The sequence below is a fragment of the Ursus arctos genome, unplaced genomic scaffold, assembly GCF_023065955.2.
Source record: "Ursus arctos isolate Adak ecotype North America unplaced genomic scaffold, UrsArc2.0 scaffold_4, whole genome shotgun sequence".
Lineage (NCBI taxonomy): Eukaryota > Metazoa > Chordata > Mammalia > Carnivora > Ursidae > Ursus > Ursus arctos.
Window position 1 is genome coordinate 49,194,001 of NW_026623056.1, and position 18,266 is coordinate 49,212,266.

The 18,266-nt window shown below is 37.1% G+C and overlaps 2 protein-coding genes across 53 annotated transcripts in view; one reads left to right on the plus strand and one right to left on the minus strand.

Moving 5' to 3' along the window:
• ABI3BP (ABI family member 3 binding protein) overlaps positions 1-3,278 on the plus strand; it is a 235,006-nt gene extending 231,728 nt beyond the window's left edge. For all 50 annotated transcript variants that reach the window (XM_026492204.4, XM_044381625.3, XM_026492194.4 and 47 more), the window contains 2 exons: positions 774-896; positions 2,084-3,278. In XM_026492204.4, the coding sequence (XP_026347989.1) occupies positions 774-896; positions 2,084-2,199 (239 nt within the window). In that variant the 3' untranslated portion in view covers positions 2,200-3,278. The remainder of the gene's footprint in view (positions 1-773; positions 897-2,083) is intronic.
• A 314-nt stretch (positions 3,279-3,592) lies between these two features.
• Positions 3,593-18,266, minus strand: part of TFG (trafficking from ER to golgi regulator) — a 29,765-nt gene continuing 15,091 nt past the window's right edge. The window contains exons 5-8 of one of the 3 annotated variants that reach the window (XM_026492326.4): positions 17,507-17,674; positions 13,993-14,121; positions 7,808-7,906; positions 3,593-4,413 (exon numbers count right to left, since the gene is read on the minus strand). In XM_026492326.4, coding sequence (XP_026348111.2) covers positions 4,031-4,413; positions 7,808-7,906; positions 13,993-14,121; positions 17,507-17,674 — 779 coding nt within the window. In that variant the 3' untranslated portion in view covers positions 3,593-4,030. Of the gene's footprint in view, positions 4,414-7,807; positions 7,907-13,980; positions 14,122-17,506; positions 17,675-18,266 lie in introns of all 3 variants that reach the window. The other 2 variants (XM_026492317.4, XM_026492330.4) reach the window with 2 other exon arrangements.

Consider the following 18,266-nt stretch of genomic DNA (forward strand, 5'->3'; position numbering starts at 1 on the left):
CATACAGTAAACATTTTAAACAAGGCTGGCCCCAGCATGGAAAGGTAGACATCTGGCCAGTCATTCAACAAATAGCTGCTTCGTTCAGAGGTTTTCTAGGTACTAAGGACAAAGCAGTACACAAAACATATTCTGCTTTCTTACGGTTTATAATTTAGGAGAGACAGACCACAAATATGTAAATAAAAACTGCATGTAGTGCTTTGAAGAAAAATTAGAAACGGTGAGAGACAATGGGCAAGTGGAAGCTTCTTTAGTTAGAATGGCCTCTCTGAAAAGCTAACATGTGTGCTAAGAAGAAAACTATGAGGAGGAAACACCCCAGCAAAAAATCTAGGGATGAAGCACTAGAGGTAGAGGGGAGAGCAAGGCAAAGGCCTCTGCCGGAATGTGCCTCGCCAGCAGCACTGGCGTGGCTGAGGCGTAGAAGGGGAAGGGCAGGCAGGCAGGCAGAGACTCAGGTGGAGCTCTGACACCACGTAAAGATTTGGGGTTTTCTTTTGAATACAACAGGAGACTGCAGGAGACATTTATGAAGAGTAACATTATCTGAGCTGCATTTTAAAATGCACGGGGGCGGGGGAGAGGGAAGGTGTGAGGGAAGGAGTAAAAGCAATGGTGGTAGCAGCTGAAGACTTCCATAGTTCAGTCAAGGGACACTGGTGGCTTGAACTAGGGTGAAGGGGGGGTAAAGTACAAAAACAGAAAAGGCTCTATCTGAAGAAATTTGAATAGGTAACACTTCATGATCCTTTTAATTTCTTGTTCCTTAGGAAAATTTTATAACATAGGCGATCAGAGAGGCCATGGAGAAGACCACTGCCAGTTTGTGGACTCGTTTTTAGATGGACGCACAGGACAGCAACTCAGTTCTGACCAGTTACCCACCAAAGAAGGTATGTTTTCTGAGCCTCCTCCTAAGCAAGAGGATTTTACAAATTAACACAAAGAGAATTCAAGCTGAGGACAGCAATCACTTTAAAAATAATTCTACAGTACTACTGCTCTAATTATCTGACTAGAAAAAAAGACTTTCATGTTAAGACCTTAATAGAAGTTTCTCAACTTTCCTCCCAGTCCCTAAGACTCTATTCCTTTAGAGTAAGGGACATTACACACGGACAGCTATAGACATTCTACTTCAAGACAACACTTCAGTTTGCAAAAACAGCTACAGAACAGTAGTGTTTTCCCAACCTTAAATCACCTCTATATTACCTTATAGTTATACAGAGCACACAGGCATTTTTTTATTCCCTTATTTGCCACATAAATATAATTAAAATCGAACAATTCTGGTGAGTATTAAATAACCACTGTAACTTGCTGAAGACATACTAGCACTAAGCTGCTCCTTGAGGATTTATAAGATTGAAAATTTAATCCTTAGCCACACAGGGCAGGAGAGAGTATATTAAATGTCGGTATTACTCAGCAATCACTACGAGGTTTCTGCATTAGTCTTTTCAGCAGCATTTTGTTCAATGGCATTTAAGTCCTCTTTTACTGTGGCTGGTGTTTTTATCTGCGAGCCCATTAACAGGATGCTGAAACATTGGATATAAAACATACTGTAAATTGTGTATACCGCCAAAACATTTTACATTTGCAGCAAAAATTTTAATCATTTAGTGTAGAGTCCTTGAAGATTTCACCTGTTTAATTTTTAGAAATTTAACGTTCTTAGAACTGCCCTTTTTTGCTTCCTAACATTGCAGTAAACGGCACCTTTACTCGATCAGGTCTTCATAGACCACGACTAGTCCGGACTGTGCAGAGACTATACTGAACGTGCCCAATCACACTCAAAACACAAAGCCCTCCGACGCCTGCCCCCTTTCAGGAGTCTCTCAGCCGTTACCAACCAGCTCACCCCACCGTGGGAAGGCACGGTTCAGAGGAGTTTCAGGTGCCCCTCGTGTTTAGTCAGCCATTACCACCCAGGCTCTCTGTTGCTCTCCATTTTCTAAAATACTTCGCTTCACCTAGAGTAACATTCAGCCATTCACTGCCACCCTTCAATCTGTGAGTGGTGAGGGCAAAAATACAGCAGCTATTAAAATAAAATTATTTTCCTCCTTAGGCTATTTCAGAGCAGTTCGTCAGGAACCTGTCCAATTTGGAGAAATAGGTGGCCACACCCAAATCAATTATGTCCAGTGGTATGAATGTGGGACCACAATTCCTGGAAAATGGTAGATGCTGCAATCAGGATCAAAAGTGCCTTCTGTTTTAGCATGGCAAAAAAATAATTGGAAACACTATAGTATTTGTCACATTCATTTAAAGCTGTTATGTTTACTATGTATTAAAGTTTAATAGCGATAGTAGATGTTTATTAGAAATATTGCTGAGAATATTTATCAGGTTTTACAAAACCATTCTAAGAAAACAAGATATTGACATTAACAGAATACATTTTTAGGGAAGCTGGCTCCCTATTCATGGTATTTTAAGAGATCATTTGTATATTATTTATCACTCTGTTGTAATGATGTTTTGAGATACTTTTATAACAAATTTAACATCAAAAACTAATATAGTTTTAAAAAAATATTTACTTTTATTAAAATGTGTTCTTCTTACTGGTGAGTTAACTCCATAAATCTCAACTTGGTTTAACTTATTAGATCAAATTATCTTGAACATTTGTATCTGGGGGAAAAAAGGTCCTAATATTCATGTTTATTTAAACTTCAAATTTTTAGTAATAGCTACATAGCTTTTCTGAAGCATTTCAATAGTTAACCATTCATGCCAATAATCTTTGAGAAGACTGAATCATTAAATTTGATTTCAGCTACAAACCGAACAATATCTGACCTATTCAATTTCAAAATATACATTTTGTTCTTTCTCTGCCCATAAATATGTTACAATGTCTGAATGTACTTTGTCAAACTATCCCTTTAAGCAGGGATTTGTCTTCATACTGTTGTTACTATAATTCTAGTGAAGCTGTAAGTAGAGACTGAATGTGAACAAATGCATGCCATCCCTACCATTTTACAGGCTAGGTACTCAGTTTTTAGACCTCTAGGAATGAATGTATCAGAGAATGTTTTCGTAATTTGTCTAACTCAACCTGTAATGAAATTCTTATTTTAAAAAAGTCCTTCATTCGGGGAGGGACATGGGAATACTGCACTGCTGCCCTCTTTCTGAAAGGACCTTTCCTCTGCTTACCCTTCAACATGCTTCAAGTTTATCATCGATGCTACATTTTGTATTTTTCAAGCAAGTATAAACTCTGCAATAAAGAGATGTAGTTTTTTTAAGACTGACTTCCTCATTTCTGAATGGTTCACTCTATAAGGAACATCACCAAGTTATTCAGGATCTACCCAAACCCCCCTCGTATCTGTTGTGTTTATATGTCATTTTATCTTCTCCGAAATCTATTTTAAAGAAGTTTCATTGTTTTAAACCGATGATTATTAAATGCATTTCTTTCAACGTCAGGACAAAAATTAAATGGCACCGTGTTTCTTGGAACAGAAAACTGTAAGTTAAAATGCCTATACTTCATTTTGAGACCAAGCACCAAAAATAATTTTTCTCATTTAGTCATTAACATATACAAGACCACTAATGGATTCAATTATCTTTATTAACCTATCAATGTTACATTTTATACATCATAATACCTAGTTGTCTTCTCAAAGGGATCTATTTTAGTACATCATGTTTGTTAATAATAAAAAGCCAAGTTAAGATGGCTAAACTTCAACCTAGCATTTTAATATCCTCCGGGCAAGCTAGAAAGTCAATCACTTTACACACATCAGAGTAGTGTTCCAAAATAACTAGGCAGCTGCTACACTTTTAAGCAAGGGAAGAAAAAAACTTTTTCATTTTGGTCTTTTTGTGTTCCAGCAAATTATACTTTCAATTAACAGCAACAATGATATCATAAAAAATGCTCTGCTTTTTAAATTTCTGAACTTCAATACAAACTAAAATAGTAGTATCGGAGTCTTTTAGGAGGCAAATAGCTATCAGCTACATTCATCACTGTAGCTGAGCCTCTTTACCGATAGCCAGGTCCAGGTTGGGTATAGCCCTGACCAAAGGGAGGCCGAGTGCGAGCATAAGGGTTAGGCCCACTAGGAGGCGGAGTCATAGTACTTCCAGGAGGTGGAGTAAAACCTGGTCTTGGTTGATAGGCCCCGGGCTGGCTTGGAGCCATTCCAGGTTGTGAGGCAGGAGCCACAGAATAACTGGTAGGCTGAGAAGTCTGGGTAGTGTAAGTTTGTGGAGGGTAACTGCTCGCCTGGTACTGCTGTGCTGGTTGAGCGGGCAGCTGCTGAGGCTGGCCAGCAAAGGCAGGAGCCGGTGCCTGGGAAGCCGGTTGCTGGCCATATCCCTGGAACTGCTGAGGTTGTTGGGGTCCAGTCTGCTGACTATAGCCTGCTGAAAAGGCAAAATAGAGTACATATAGATCTTATTTTTCTTTTGGTGAAAGGTTTTCCAGAGAATTAGTCTTACTGTTACGGACCAAAAAAGATGAGAAATTTAAACTTATTCCTAAGTATTTATATAACAAGTAGAGTAGTACAGTCCATCATATAATGTTACTTCAAAACCAAATAGTATCAAAAAAATATTTTCTAAACAAATTTTTTTAAACCCTCTAATCTAAATTGAAACCACTATATATCTCTTCATTACAAATGTTTCTATACTACATGATCCCTAAGAGCAAATACCTGTTCTAGCATAATTCCTGGTACAGAAGAGATGCTCAAATGATAAATGCAGGAATTAACGTAAAGCTAGTCATTAACCTGGCGTGGAGGGGAGGCCTAACAACTGCACCAAGTAAAAACATAATGAGACAATGAAGATTTTTAAATGAAGCAGTGGTGCTACAAATATATCTTACTGTGCTAATGAGATGCTTTAAGGTTCACACTCTATAAAAACTAAGCCATTTAAGAATAAACATTAAGTACCATTTTCACAATCCTTAAAATCTTTTAGATTTGGTATCTGATGTTTTGCCTTTACAAGTCAGAATTCTGACTTAGTAGTAACAGCAGAACACATAAAAAACATACGATATTGCCCCACAATATCAACATCTATATTCATTATTTATTAGGATTTAAAAAAAGTTTTTTTTTTAAAAGAACAAGTCTGCTTCACTAAAAACTTTTATCTCTACCATGAAACACACCTGCAGCTACTTGCAATGAAACCTCTCCAATGACTGGAATCCTGTCAGCATTAAATACCAGATACATAAGAAAATAATTAAAATATGTACAACCCTGCATTTTAAAAAAAAAAAGGATTGAATGAATTTGAGTATATTCTGAACTCACCTTGAACCTGGGTTCAAAATTTACTCATGAAAGAAACCTTTTTGACACAGTCCATGAGTAAAACTGGAAAAGGTCAGAGGGAAACTGCCAAACCAACAGTGTCAAAAATTGTCCAATGTTACCACCACCACTTACAGTCTCCAAGCAGAGTATTTAGTTGACAATTTCCACATCTCCCAATCAAATTCAAGCTACTAGGACTAGTAGGATCAGAAATACAAAGATGATGATTTGAAAACTAAATTTTACTCGAGTGAAGACCCTGACTAAAATCATTAAGAACAAGCTTAACTTTTAATAAGCTGAAAATCAAGTATCTAAGGCATTTTACTTAATGGTAGCATCCAAATACTAAAGTCAATTCATGATAAAATCTTTAATGTCATACAACTTCTCCTATCCTCCACATAAAATTTGCTTAATTTTTTTACTGTAAGTTTATGGAGAAACAGAAGGACTCAGCTTTTACTGAAAATGTCTATGAGCAAAATACTGCTGCCTTTTCATCCTGACAGCTGAAATCTAGACTGGCTTTTTAAGTAAGTCAGGGAACGACCAGATCGTTAATTATTTCTCAACAGAGGGAATAACTCCTATGGGCCTAATGCCATTTCATTAGCAACCTATTAGTCTTTGATCATAATGTGGCAATGCTTCTGTTATGTGTATAGTTTCCCTCCTAGCCCCACCCTCTCTCCCTTGAGAAACAACTTTGGCGAAGAACAACAAAAATCTCAAGAAATGGAAATTATGTGATTTTTAAAAAAATTAGTGTAGGACAAGGGATCATATGACCCACAAAGTCTAAAATATTTACTGTCCAGCCTTTTATGGCAGATGGTAAGTCTGCTGCCACTGGCCTAGGCTGGACAACGCAGAGTGATATAATTAACAGCAAAGCACACTGCCTCTGACGGAGCTCCCCCACTGAATGCCTGCGTGTCCTTCCATGTGTCACAACCTCTTTGAACCCTAACTGCCTCGTTTATAAAATGAGCGGGTGAGACAAGGACAAATGGTTTCCAGCCCTGCCTGCACTTCAGAATGACCTGCAATGCTTTTGAAACACCAAAGCCTGAGTCCCACTCCTAACCAACTGAAACAAAATATCTGGGAGTAGAGCCTAGGCACCTACAACTTTCAAAAAAAAAAAAAAGCTCTCCGGGTGATTCTGAGGCACAGAGGGAGTCGAAATCCCCTGGATTAGAATGATGACTAGGTCTTTTCAGCTCTGATATCTACTATTTCTACAAATTATATAATTTATAACACTCTAAAGGACTGCAAACCTAAAATAATCCTAATATCATAATCCAAGCTTAAATTCATCCCACCTACTTAACATAATTAAAAACTAGCAGCTATAGGTTAAATCACTCTATAGCAAATACAATACAAATAAAAATTGCTATATGCATTGAAGTATGTCAAAACTCCAATTAAAGATAGAATTTTATGGTCTAGTGCAGGAGTCATGACATACTTTTTTTGAACAGCCTGAGAGTAAATATACCAGATTTTGTGGGCCACACAGTCTCTGCTGCAAGCACTCAGCTCTGCCCGGACACAGCGACAGACAGCACAGAAATGAGCGGGTGCAGATGTGTTCCAACAGAACTTGATTCACAAAAACTGGTGACATGCCGTATTTGGCCCATGGCTACGGTGTGCTAATGCCTGCTCTACTTGAACTCTAAAACTGCATAAAATAGAATTTTAGACAAGATTCAACTTAGATAAATTATTTGTAATTACATGAACTTTCGATACTTAAATCTTTGGCTGTGAAACATGAGTTAAATTCTCTGATATAACAAAGGTAAAATTACCTGATTTATAATGATCATGGTCAAAACTACACTAAACAGATTTCATATTAAATATGGATAATCGTCAGTGGACAGAAGGTAAAAGAAAATACCCAGAATGCCTATTTAAAAACAACTATATTCAACGTTCTTAGCTGCCCAGATTACATTTGACACAAGTCTAATTTTTTGGCCTATTTTTGGTATTCCTACATACTCTGGGAGATTTAAAAACCTAAGTAGCTTAATTTGGTTCTTATTTACTAAGACTGCCTTTTCATGTATGAGGAAAATGTTAATATTTTTACAGTACGCTGGATTGTATGTGACATATAATGGGCGAAAAAATCTTGCATTTCTGCTGTTTTAAGTCACCCGAGAGAAAAGGAGATCATACCAGTATGAGATAGCTTGTGCTAAAAATGTTTTCAAGCTACAAGTTATTACACAATCTACTATGACTGTTGACTGAAATGTTGATTTACAATAAAATATTTATGCAAAATATTTAAAAATAAACAAATGTTATTTTCTCCCATAAGTAAATACTTAACACCTCCTATGACAATGTAAGTATTACAAATCAAGGAGTTAAGGGGAAAAGATTCAAGTTTAATGAGTACAGAAACAGCTCACAATCGATGAGTCACCTCCCTCTGGACACACGCTCACCTGAATACTGAATACCGTACTGCTGGGGCGGCTGAGGGGGCGCCTGTGGCTGCTGGGCACCGTAGCCAGCCTGTTGCGGGTACTGCTGGTACATCTGACCTAAACAAGACAAGGAAAAGAGACAGGTTTAATTTGGCAGAGAGAAATATTTTTAAAGCACGTTTAATTCTCTCCCCACCCAAACATAAATACACGTAGAACAAGACACAAGAATGTGTTTGTTCCCCTTTAAGTGCTGCGAAATAGAGAAGACTGAACAACTGAACAAGCGCAGCTGCTCCGCTCTGGACTAGCGGCAGAGAACTCTCAGCAGCAGCAATTAACACTAGTGTGGTCACTTCATAAATTCCAGAAAACCAATGTTTTCGAAAAACCCAACTGCCAACAGACAGGGACTACTAATGTTCAGTAAGAAATCAACCGAGTCAAAAATCAAGAAATAAAAATCTGAGAAAAGGAACAAATACAACTGACAGCTCCTAAATCTCTCTCAAAACACTGTATTTATTCTAAAGGTTTGGACCTTTGTTACCATATGAACAGACTCTCTGGTAACAAGGAACTAGGCGACATCTTTCATGGCAGGCCTCAAAGACACCTGCGGCATTTGACAACAGTTTGCTTTTCCATCATCGGAACATCCTCGCCCATCCTGCGGAATCTGATAAAAGCCTAAATGGTCCTTCACTGTGCACTTTTTGAAAATGGCAGACCTGCTTAACACTGGGGATCTATACTGGGAAATGAGAGTCCTGTTTGGGGTCAGGAGATCACAGTTCCTATGGAAAAACCTTTTGGACACTGTTACTACTTGTGATTTCTAAACAAGCAAGGATTTATTGGTTCACATCTTTCTCATCCCTCTACTACTTCACTCTTGTTCTAATGGTGGATTCAGCCAGACCTAATATCTAGAGTAGCAACAAAACTCGCATTTTACTATCTAGCTAATATTTATATCTTTAATTATATACTGGCTAATTCTTTAAAAAATATTCAAACTACCTGTTATTAATCTAAAGATTATGAGTAAATAGCGTATTTTTGGCAGAAAGGGACAAGTGAAAAAAAGTCACATTATCCTTAGTGCCACCACTCAAACTGAGGTTACAGGCAGCTAGCACTCACAGTCTGAAATCAAGGGATAGAGCCCACTCCACTGGGCTCCCCACTCAGGCCCGTGTACTGCCGCACTGAATGAGATATGCCTGTATTTATAGCCAGCTTATTTCCTAGCAAGCAGTTGTCTGCTTTTTATGGGAGAAATGAAATCTACTTAACTATTTTTAAACTACTAAACTTCCCAAATACAACAACAAAAAAACTGACAAGAGTTTCCTGAATGCTTTCCTAACAGTTTAAGACTTACAGATAGCACAAAAGGTAGTACAGGAGTTAACTACCTTGGAAGATACCACCTTAATCCTAGATTGTATTTTGTTAACTAAATTTCAGAACAGAAGTGACCAGAATCTGATACAGAAATATAATCAAAAGGGAAAAATATTTACAGCATCATAATAGGTTCTAATTCTCAGAAATTAGAATGACTGACTCGACAATACAAAAATGAGCAAAGAACAGAGAGGCAATAAATACATGGGCGGGGGGGGGACCTTATTAGCAATTCCTATTTCAGATACATAAAAATTAAGCAATTTACCTGGGGTCAATACAGCAAATATGAACCATCATTGGAATGCAGGCAAAACTCTAGAGCTTTAGCAGAAGTTCTGTATACATTATCTCATTTAATATAAATATTAGCTTAGGTATCATCAAAAAAACTGAGATTAAGGCTCCATGTAACAGTCTGTTGCCATCAGTGATTTAAAGCATAATTATTTTCCTCAATAAAATCTCACAGGTATAACAACTATTCTTAAAGCAAGCACATATGCTATTTTTTTCCTAAGCTGCTATAAACCCATTATGAAAATGTCACCTCTGGGGTTAAAAGTTTCAGAGGTTTAAAAGTTCAGAGGTAGAGGTTTATCTCTACACAAGGTATTCCTTTTACTTACTTTGTTCAAGTCCAAACCAGACTCTGTCACAATATACTAAAAATGTAATTAAGAAGTCTGTGTCTAGTTGTAAAAAAGGAGGAATACCTTCACATACTCATAAGAAGAGAGCTACAGGATATATTATTAAGTGAAAAAGCAAGGTAGAGACATTGTTTAGAGTAAGCTGTGTTTTGAGTAAAACATATTTATGCTATGTTTTGTGTATTATATTTTCAGGAAGAATCACTAGAATGACGTAAAAATAATAAAAACTACTACCTAAAGGAAGACAGAGACCAGGATGAAGCAGAGAGTCACTCTGTTGCACAGAGTGGTAGCCAGCCTCCGGGATTAGCCCCTGCCCATTAGAGCACTCCCACAGGACTCCTGCCCAAGTGCTCCTCGTATCCTTTCCATTTTTAGAAATAAGAAAGATTAACTTCACAATACAAAAAGAGCAAAGAATAAGCCATAAACACAAGAGTATTCACGCTCTTGTGCAGTCCGCTTCTCACACTCAATAGGGCTGACCTGTATACCAAGAGAATATTGTAGAAATCATGACATTTCTGAGGACAGGTCACAAAAGACAGCCACCTTCTCTCTTAACTCTCTCTTGATCATTTGTTCACTCTCTGCTGGAAGCTGCTGTGGCATGAGGTCACCTAAGCAGCCTAGGAGCGGTCCATGTGAGGAACTGAAGCCTCCTGACAACAACGAAGTGAGAGAGTCCTCTTAGAAGCGGATCCGCTAGCTCAGAGTAAGCTTCAGAGGACTGCAAACTCACGAGAGACTCTGAGACAAACCACCTACCTAAGCCGCTCCCAGATCCCTGACTTCAAACTGCATGAGATAATGTTTGTAGTTTAAGCATCTATGTTTTGGGATAAATTGTTTCGTAGCAACAGGTAATTAAAATACACAGTTTTTTAACTCTGGAAACAAGTAGGGGTGACAGCTATTGAAAAATAAAAGACACATACTCAAATGAAAAATGTGAATCTAGTTACACTCCTGATTTGAACAAGCCACTGCTGTAATAATTATGAGACAATTAAGGAAATTCAAATATAGACTAGTATGTAATGACATTAAGAATCACTTAATTTTGTTAGGTGTAATAGCATAGTTGTTATGTTAAAAGAAAAGTTTATCAGTAGACATGCGTACAGAAATAGTTGAGTGAAATAACGTGCAGGATTTGCTTTAAAATACCCCAGCAGGGGCGCCTGGGTGGCACAGCGGTTAAGCATCTGCCTTCGGCTCAGGGCGTGATCCCGGCGTTATGGGATCGAGCCCCACATCAGGCTCCTCTGCTGGAAGCCTGCTTCTTCCTCTCCCACTCCCCCTGCTTGTGTTCCCTCTCTCGCTGGCTGTCTCTATCTCTGTCAAATAAATAAATAAAATCTTTAAAAAAAAAAAAAAATACCCCAGCAAATTAAAAAAGCAGGGAGGGGCAGGAAGGATAGATGAAAAAGGAAATCCAAAACACTGGTAAGTGTTGAGGATGCATGATGGATCCATGAGGAGTTCATTATTCTAGCTCTATTTTTGTTTAGGTTTCAAAATTTATATAACAAAAGTGATTTCAAAAGACTATTCAGGTCACATTATCTTGTCATAGGATTTTACATATTTTAATTATAACCTTTTCACCTTTTCGCTTTGTCAAACAGCAATACCTCCTGGTCTCTGATGGTTTTTAATGTTCTTCTCTGTGTCCTCACCCCTTCCTTCCCTGTCTTTGGCAACTACTCAACTGCATATAGTTTTCCAGTAACAGAGGTACCTGCTTTATATGAAAAAGGATAAAACTGTCCAGTTCATTTCCTTTCATGATGCTCGACATTTTGTTGATCTTTTTAATCAAACATATTAAGACTGAAATCCTTGGGGGGGAAAAGTTACAATTCCAAGATCCCTTTTATGATATTTAAATAAAACAACTCAGATTTGTTTTTAGATTATTTCATTTTCTCTTGTAAGAGATTGCTATGTTAACCTATTATTAGTAATAGATTTTTGGTGATTATTCTATTCAAATTCTAACCCACAGCTGATCTAACTGGTGATGTCAGGGACTCATTTTACATCATATATCAAAAAGTATTCATTAAAATAGCCTATAATTTATCCTATAAATAATTGACATCTTATCCTAAAGCCGTGCTATCCAATACAACGGGCAGTAGCCACATATGGCGACCAAGCACCTGAAATGCAGCTAGTCTTGAATAAACATACTGCATGTATTTTTGAAGTGTTTCAAAGTGGTGTCATGCCCTAGTTTTCCAATGTGCAGTACAAAAAATAGAATGTAAAACATTAATAAATACTCCTTAATAATAACCTCATGTTGATACACCAGATACTGCATTAAGTAAAACGTATGATTAACATTAGTTCCACTGTATTTCTTCTGGACAGCACTCATCTAGAGATTCACCTCCAGAATGCTACTGATTGACGTGACATATTAATAACTGCACGATTTTTATAGTGCGTGTTTTAATGTAAACTAAAAAAAACCAAAACAAACAAACAAACAGTTTCAGCAAGGCACACAGTTAATGCCACCCTAAAGAAATTCAGTGCATATTGAACAGTGTTACTCTGATGCCTTTGGAAAAAGGAACTTGGTTGCTAGGGGTCAGAGGTGGGAGAGACAATATTTGAATTTTCACTGTTTATTCTTTTATATTTTAAAATTTTTACCTACTTGAAACTAATTTTTCAGTTAAAATAAACACAATAAAATAAAGTGAGACATTAAGAGGGCATTAAATCTCATTCTTTTGTAAGTGAACAAGCAAACATTATTTGGTACAATTATACTTCCAACTGTCATTCTACAACAGTATACACTGCTTAAGATGGGATTTAAAAACAAAACAAAAACAATGATGTCAGTTTACCTGAAGAACATATTAAAACTAAAATCCTTAGGAAAAATATTTACAATTCCAAGGCCCCTTTTATAGAATTTAACCGCTAAACTCCCATCGTATCCCAACTCTGCTTTTGCCTCCCAGTTTCAACCCACATCAGCTTCAGTTCTAGTCTGTTCCAGTTTGAGCAGTTTCATCTTAATACAAATCAAAGACTACAAAGTTGGTTGAGAAGAGGCTGAAGCAATAAGAAATTCTTCCCGAACTACCCACTCATCAGCAAACTGCCACCTGCTCGACCCTAAGCCTAGAATTCATCCAACAGGACCACTCTAAAACAGAGCCACAGGATGACTAGGACTCTATTACTAAATGTTCCATTCATCTTAGGCTATGAATTTTTTAACAGGATTGATAAATGCAGTCACTTCCTTCTGGTGCTGAAAATACACACCACCACTTGGCCCCTTTATAAAAATAGTTAGAGCACCACCTGGTGTTTGTTTTAAAGTGGAATGTGTACAGTTTTAAACTTCAGTGCCTGCTGTCCTGAGCTTGTGGTCTCTCAAACCCCTTCAACCATGATAATGAGAGCCTTTTAACTGTTTAAATACTGAGCTTTCAAGTTATATTTTATTCGGCCTACAGATTTTCTTTTAATATCACTAGTTTTGTCCAATTTTCATAATTTACAGAGAATATTAAAACCCAGAGAGATTAAATTGCTCGTCCAAGGACATATCATTTAGAGAAGACAAGCTTGATTTAAAATACACTGCTTTTTTCCACAAAAGACATATAGCTAACTGCACAAAAATTTAAAGGGCTATTTATCTTTCAAAAAAAATACACTTAAGTTATACTTTACCTCTATTTTAAAAATCTTTCCAATAACAAAAATAATACACAGATGCAAGAAGGGAAGGGGGAAGGAAATAAAACAGCACCGTAAGTATTACGCAAAATGAAGTGCCCCCTCAGCGGGTTACCTCTGACCCCCTGGCTACCACTGACTGGTGACTGGTATGAATCCTTCCTGATCTTTTGCCATGTATTTATATTCACATAAGCACTTTCTCAGGTTTTTTTTTTTTCTTTTCAATAATCAGAAGCATACCTGACTTCTAACCCGAAAGCATACCATATCAGTAAATCAAAATTTTTACAACTGTATTCATAGCATGAATGCTTGTGTAAGCTCTTTACCATCACCAACAACGCTGAAATAACATCTCTGCACATTCACCTCCCCAAATAGGTGCTCTTTTTTCTATTTTACCTTCACTCTGACCTGCTTGTGTCTGAGCTCCTGTATATGGTGGCTGCTGGGGCTGAACTCCTGGTGGATGAGCAGCAGAGGAGGAGGAAGCAATGCTGTCAGGTGTTCCTGAACGGTCTTCTGCAGGAGCACTGGGTGGCCCTAAACGGTCAGGACAAGTCAGGTTAGCTTCTAATATGAGACCTTTCCCCAGCAAGCTCAATTAATAAGTTTGGTTAAAAGACACTAAAAATGAAGCATACTATAGAATAAACATAACCACAAACGCAGCCTTTTACAGTGAATGTATGTACTTCATTTTTTCCTTTGCTCCACTCTCTTTAGAATCCAAAGCTACGACTGGAAATCCTTCCCTATGAAGTGTAGAGTGTTCTATTCCTAACCTCCCCCTGCAAAAATCAAAACTCACTTCTGCAGTTCCACTATCCTCTACCTCATGCTATCTAATTTATTTTGTACATCAACCAAAAGCACTTCATTCTTCAATGCATCTCCATTGCCCATAAATTAAGTTCAACCCTCTAGATTGGTATTCAAGGGTCCAAACTTTACATCTCACAATTCCTTCTCCCACAAGCCCCCTTCAGCTGAAACTATTCTATTCCCTAGTCCCACAATACATCTAATATTTTTTTTCTCCCTCCATGTATCACTGTTCCCTCCAGCCCTATTTTCATGTATTGAAATATAATGTTCTTTAAATCCCAGGTACTACTCCACACTTCCAGTAAGCCTTCACCCATGAATACTTTCTCCACTTGTGAGCTTCTATAAAGTACACTTGTATTATGATCCTTACCAACTTCTACTTTGCATTTCTAAACCGTTCCCATCTTCTTCTTAGATTATACAAGCTCTTTAGGCCAGGCTCCTTTCTGATTCTTTTTGTCTGCCTTTCAAAGACTATCTCTCAAATTCTTGGAGCCACTCAAACTCTTCTAAAGTAATGAACAAAGAAGTAAGTGGGGAAAATGTGCTACAGTTCCAATCCTGTGACAGTCAAAAAAGACACTCTGAAGACAAGTGTAGATATATTTACTCCTTTCAGTTCTTTCTGTTGGGCCATACAGAACAGTGGTTAAAAGCACAGACTGTGGAGCCAGACTGCCTAGGTTCAAACGCCAGTGTTGCCACTTAATAGCTCTCTAATTCTTGACACACTACCTCATCTCTTTCTGTGCCTCAGTTTCCACATCTGTACAAAAGAAATACCTTCTACTTCATTTATATTACTGTAAGGATCAGGAGTTAATGAGAGCTTACAGCAAATATTTATAGAAATGGTTATATCATAAGAGCTTATGAAAGTGGTAACTATTTAGAAAGTTCCACAGAGGGACTTGCTATTACTAGCTAAGTCCCCTGAGGGCAAACCTCTATCCTCTGCACTGGTGCATCCCAGAACTTAGCATTGTATTAGGCAACTGTGTAGCTGGCCAACGGCAGTCCACGTACGGATGAGAACTCAACTAGGATAACAGTGCTTGGTAATGCAAGAGAAACTGATGGTTACCAGAGTAAAATGGACAAGTGCTCATGTTACTGATATTTACATACACGTAGAAATACATCTACTCTCCTACAAAAGACACTGTATCACTGACCTAAAACTACATTATTTTGATCCCTCTTTACTCTCTTGTATGTAACCTATTAGTTAATGTTGCCCATCCTGTCTTTTTAATACTCTATTCCTCCTTCCCATATCCACATTCACTACTGCAGTCAAGCTTTTCACAACAGCAGACCTGAATAATTACAAAGTATCCTGGCATTTTCTACGTGCACAGTTTTTCTTACTTCAACATACAAGGCTACCAGAAAAATGGCCTTCAAATAATGTGAACCATGTTAATCATGTTATTCTGGTGTGGCATATACTATATTCTAATCCAAACTTTAAGCCTGACCTTATATATACCTATTGACTCCTCTATCTGCCATTTCTTGACGTCTTAAATATTAAGCATCCATTCTGTTAAGCTCAAATTTCAGCTGCTCTAAAAAGTGTTTTTCAGATGTTATCACTTATGTGATGTCTTCATTTGCCAAGAAACATACATCATATACACATTTTTGTCTTTCCAGAATTTCACACAATTCTCTTTAGTGAATAGTACCATAAAAGTCCCAAAGAAAAATAAAATTAATAGACTGAATCCTATATTTCCAGTTACTAATAATAATGGCAAAGTAAAGGGTCAGAGGTAACAACTAAAAACCTGGACAAAATAGCAGAAAACAACTATTTGAAATCACTGGAAGTCAACCAAATGTCAGCAGAAACCAGAAAACTTTACCCCCAGTGGAATTACAGTGGCTAAGAATTGCAAGCCCTGACCTCTGTAGCCCCAAGAGCAGAAAGCCATAGAGTGAACTTCAGGGCTGGCCAACTAGCTGGAAATCTGAGGGGAAAAAACCCTGGATTAAGAGAGCTACCGAAGGAATGAGACCTAAAAACTGTAAGCTCTGCCTAAAATCCTCAGCAGGCCTCACATAAAAGGGCTCAGGAAAAAAAGCAGCACCAAGAGTTGAAAGGGCTGAGCAGAGATATTAGCTTCTATATTCCATGGGGACAAAGACTGCAGTCTGAATCCAAACAAGTTAACTCCTTGCCAGAGCAACAGTAACAAAAAATCAGTCGCTATAACATATTAACCGTAATGTCCAGTTTTCAATAAAAAATTATCAGATATGCAAAGAAAGAGGAAAATGTGACCCATACTCAGAGAAAAAAGGCAGGCAAAAGAAAGTGGTTCCAAACAGGCCCAGATGTTGGATGAAGCAGACAAACACTGGGCAGCTATTATATTTTTAAGAACTATAAATATTTGTAAAGAATTAAAAATGCATCAAAGAGTTAAAGGGAAATATGGTCTTCATGCAAAGGTAAGGAATCTCAAACAAAAAAAATAAACTACACAAAGAATCAAATGAAAATTCTAGAGCTATATGTGTAATTAGAATCTGAAGAGAAAGAAAGCAGAAAAAATACTGAAGAAATGATAGCCAAAAATAAAAAGAAGAAATCATAGTATAGGTGCTGTTTTAAGGTTAAAACCATTCATATAAGAGCAGTTTCCACACAAAAGCACTTTAACCAAAAATCTACATTTAAGTTTCAATTTCTCTGGTTTAACATCCAAAGAGAGAAGACATCAAATATAATTTAAATCCTACAACAAATCTGAAATAAGATTATAAAATGGTTCAGATTTTTTAAAAAATATAAACTTTCTGAACTCTACTTTTGATAAAATTCACCTATACCAAACAGTGCTTATTCTTTAGAGGGTAGGGTTCTACAACAGGGAGAGCACATAAGAAAGCTTTCCAGGTGCTGGAAATCATCTAGATCTTTATCTTACTTGGTGTTTTATGTAGGTATATACAAAAGTAAAAATTCACTGAACTGAACCTTTAAGATTTGTGCACATCACTGTATCTGTTATCCTTCTATTAATGAAGGAAAGGGGAAGGAAGGAAGGAGAGAGGGAATGAAGGATGGGGGGAGGAACTAACTTACCTGAAACCTGATCATCTGTTAAGCCAAACGCTGACATGACATTTTTATTGATTTCATCTTGGTTTTTTAAAGGATCAAAAGCTGACATACTTGCTGCCATAACCTGAGTAGACTGTTTTCCAGAAGAATCAGAAGCAGCAGGCTTTTCATCCCTACCATCGACAGTATCTATGAGAGGAATAAACAAAAACTTGTTTCCATCTTATCTATACTTAGTGAGGCCTAAAAAAATACAAAATAGGGAAAAATGTATGTGCACATAGTCTGAAATGTTCAGAAGTATTTCTGAATATAGGATAATTGTTAATTTTACTTTCCTCTTTATACTTGGATTTTTTAAATCAGAAAAAAAGGATCAAAAAGAAATTTTAAAAGCAAAAAATTGTATCTACCTCCTTCCTTAAGAATTATTAGATGAGAAAAAAAAAATACAAGCTCCTAAACAGAGAAAAACATTTTGCCCCTTTTTTTGGAGTCCATGATCTACAATCAGATATATATTGAACACTAATGCTTCATATGTTGCAAAAGGATAAAGAAGCTTAACTGAAGTTCTGATGCCAACTCTTATGTTTTATTTCTACTTGTCTATGCGTTATTAATTACATGGAAATCTCAAGTCAACCAATACATTAAACACATCCTTTTAATTTGCTATGTCTCCCTTAAAATACTTCACAGTTGAAATGAAGTGTCTGAGATTTGCTCAAAATAATAGGGGTGGAAATATATGGGAGTCTAGATGACATGTACTATGAGT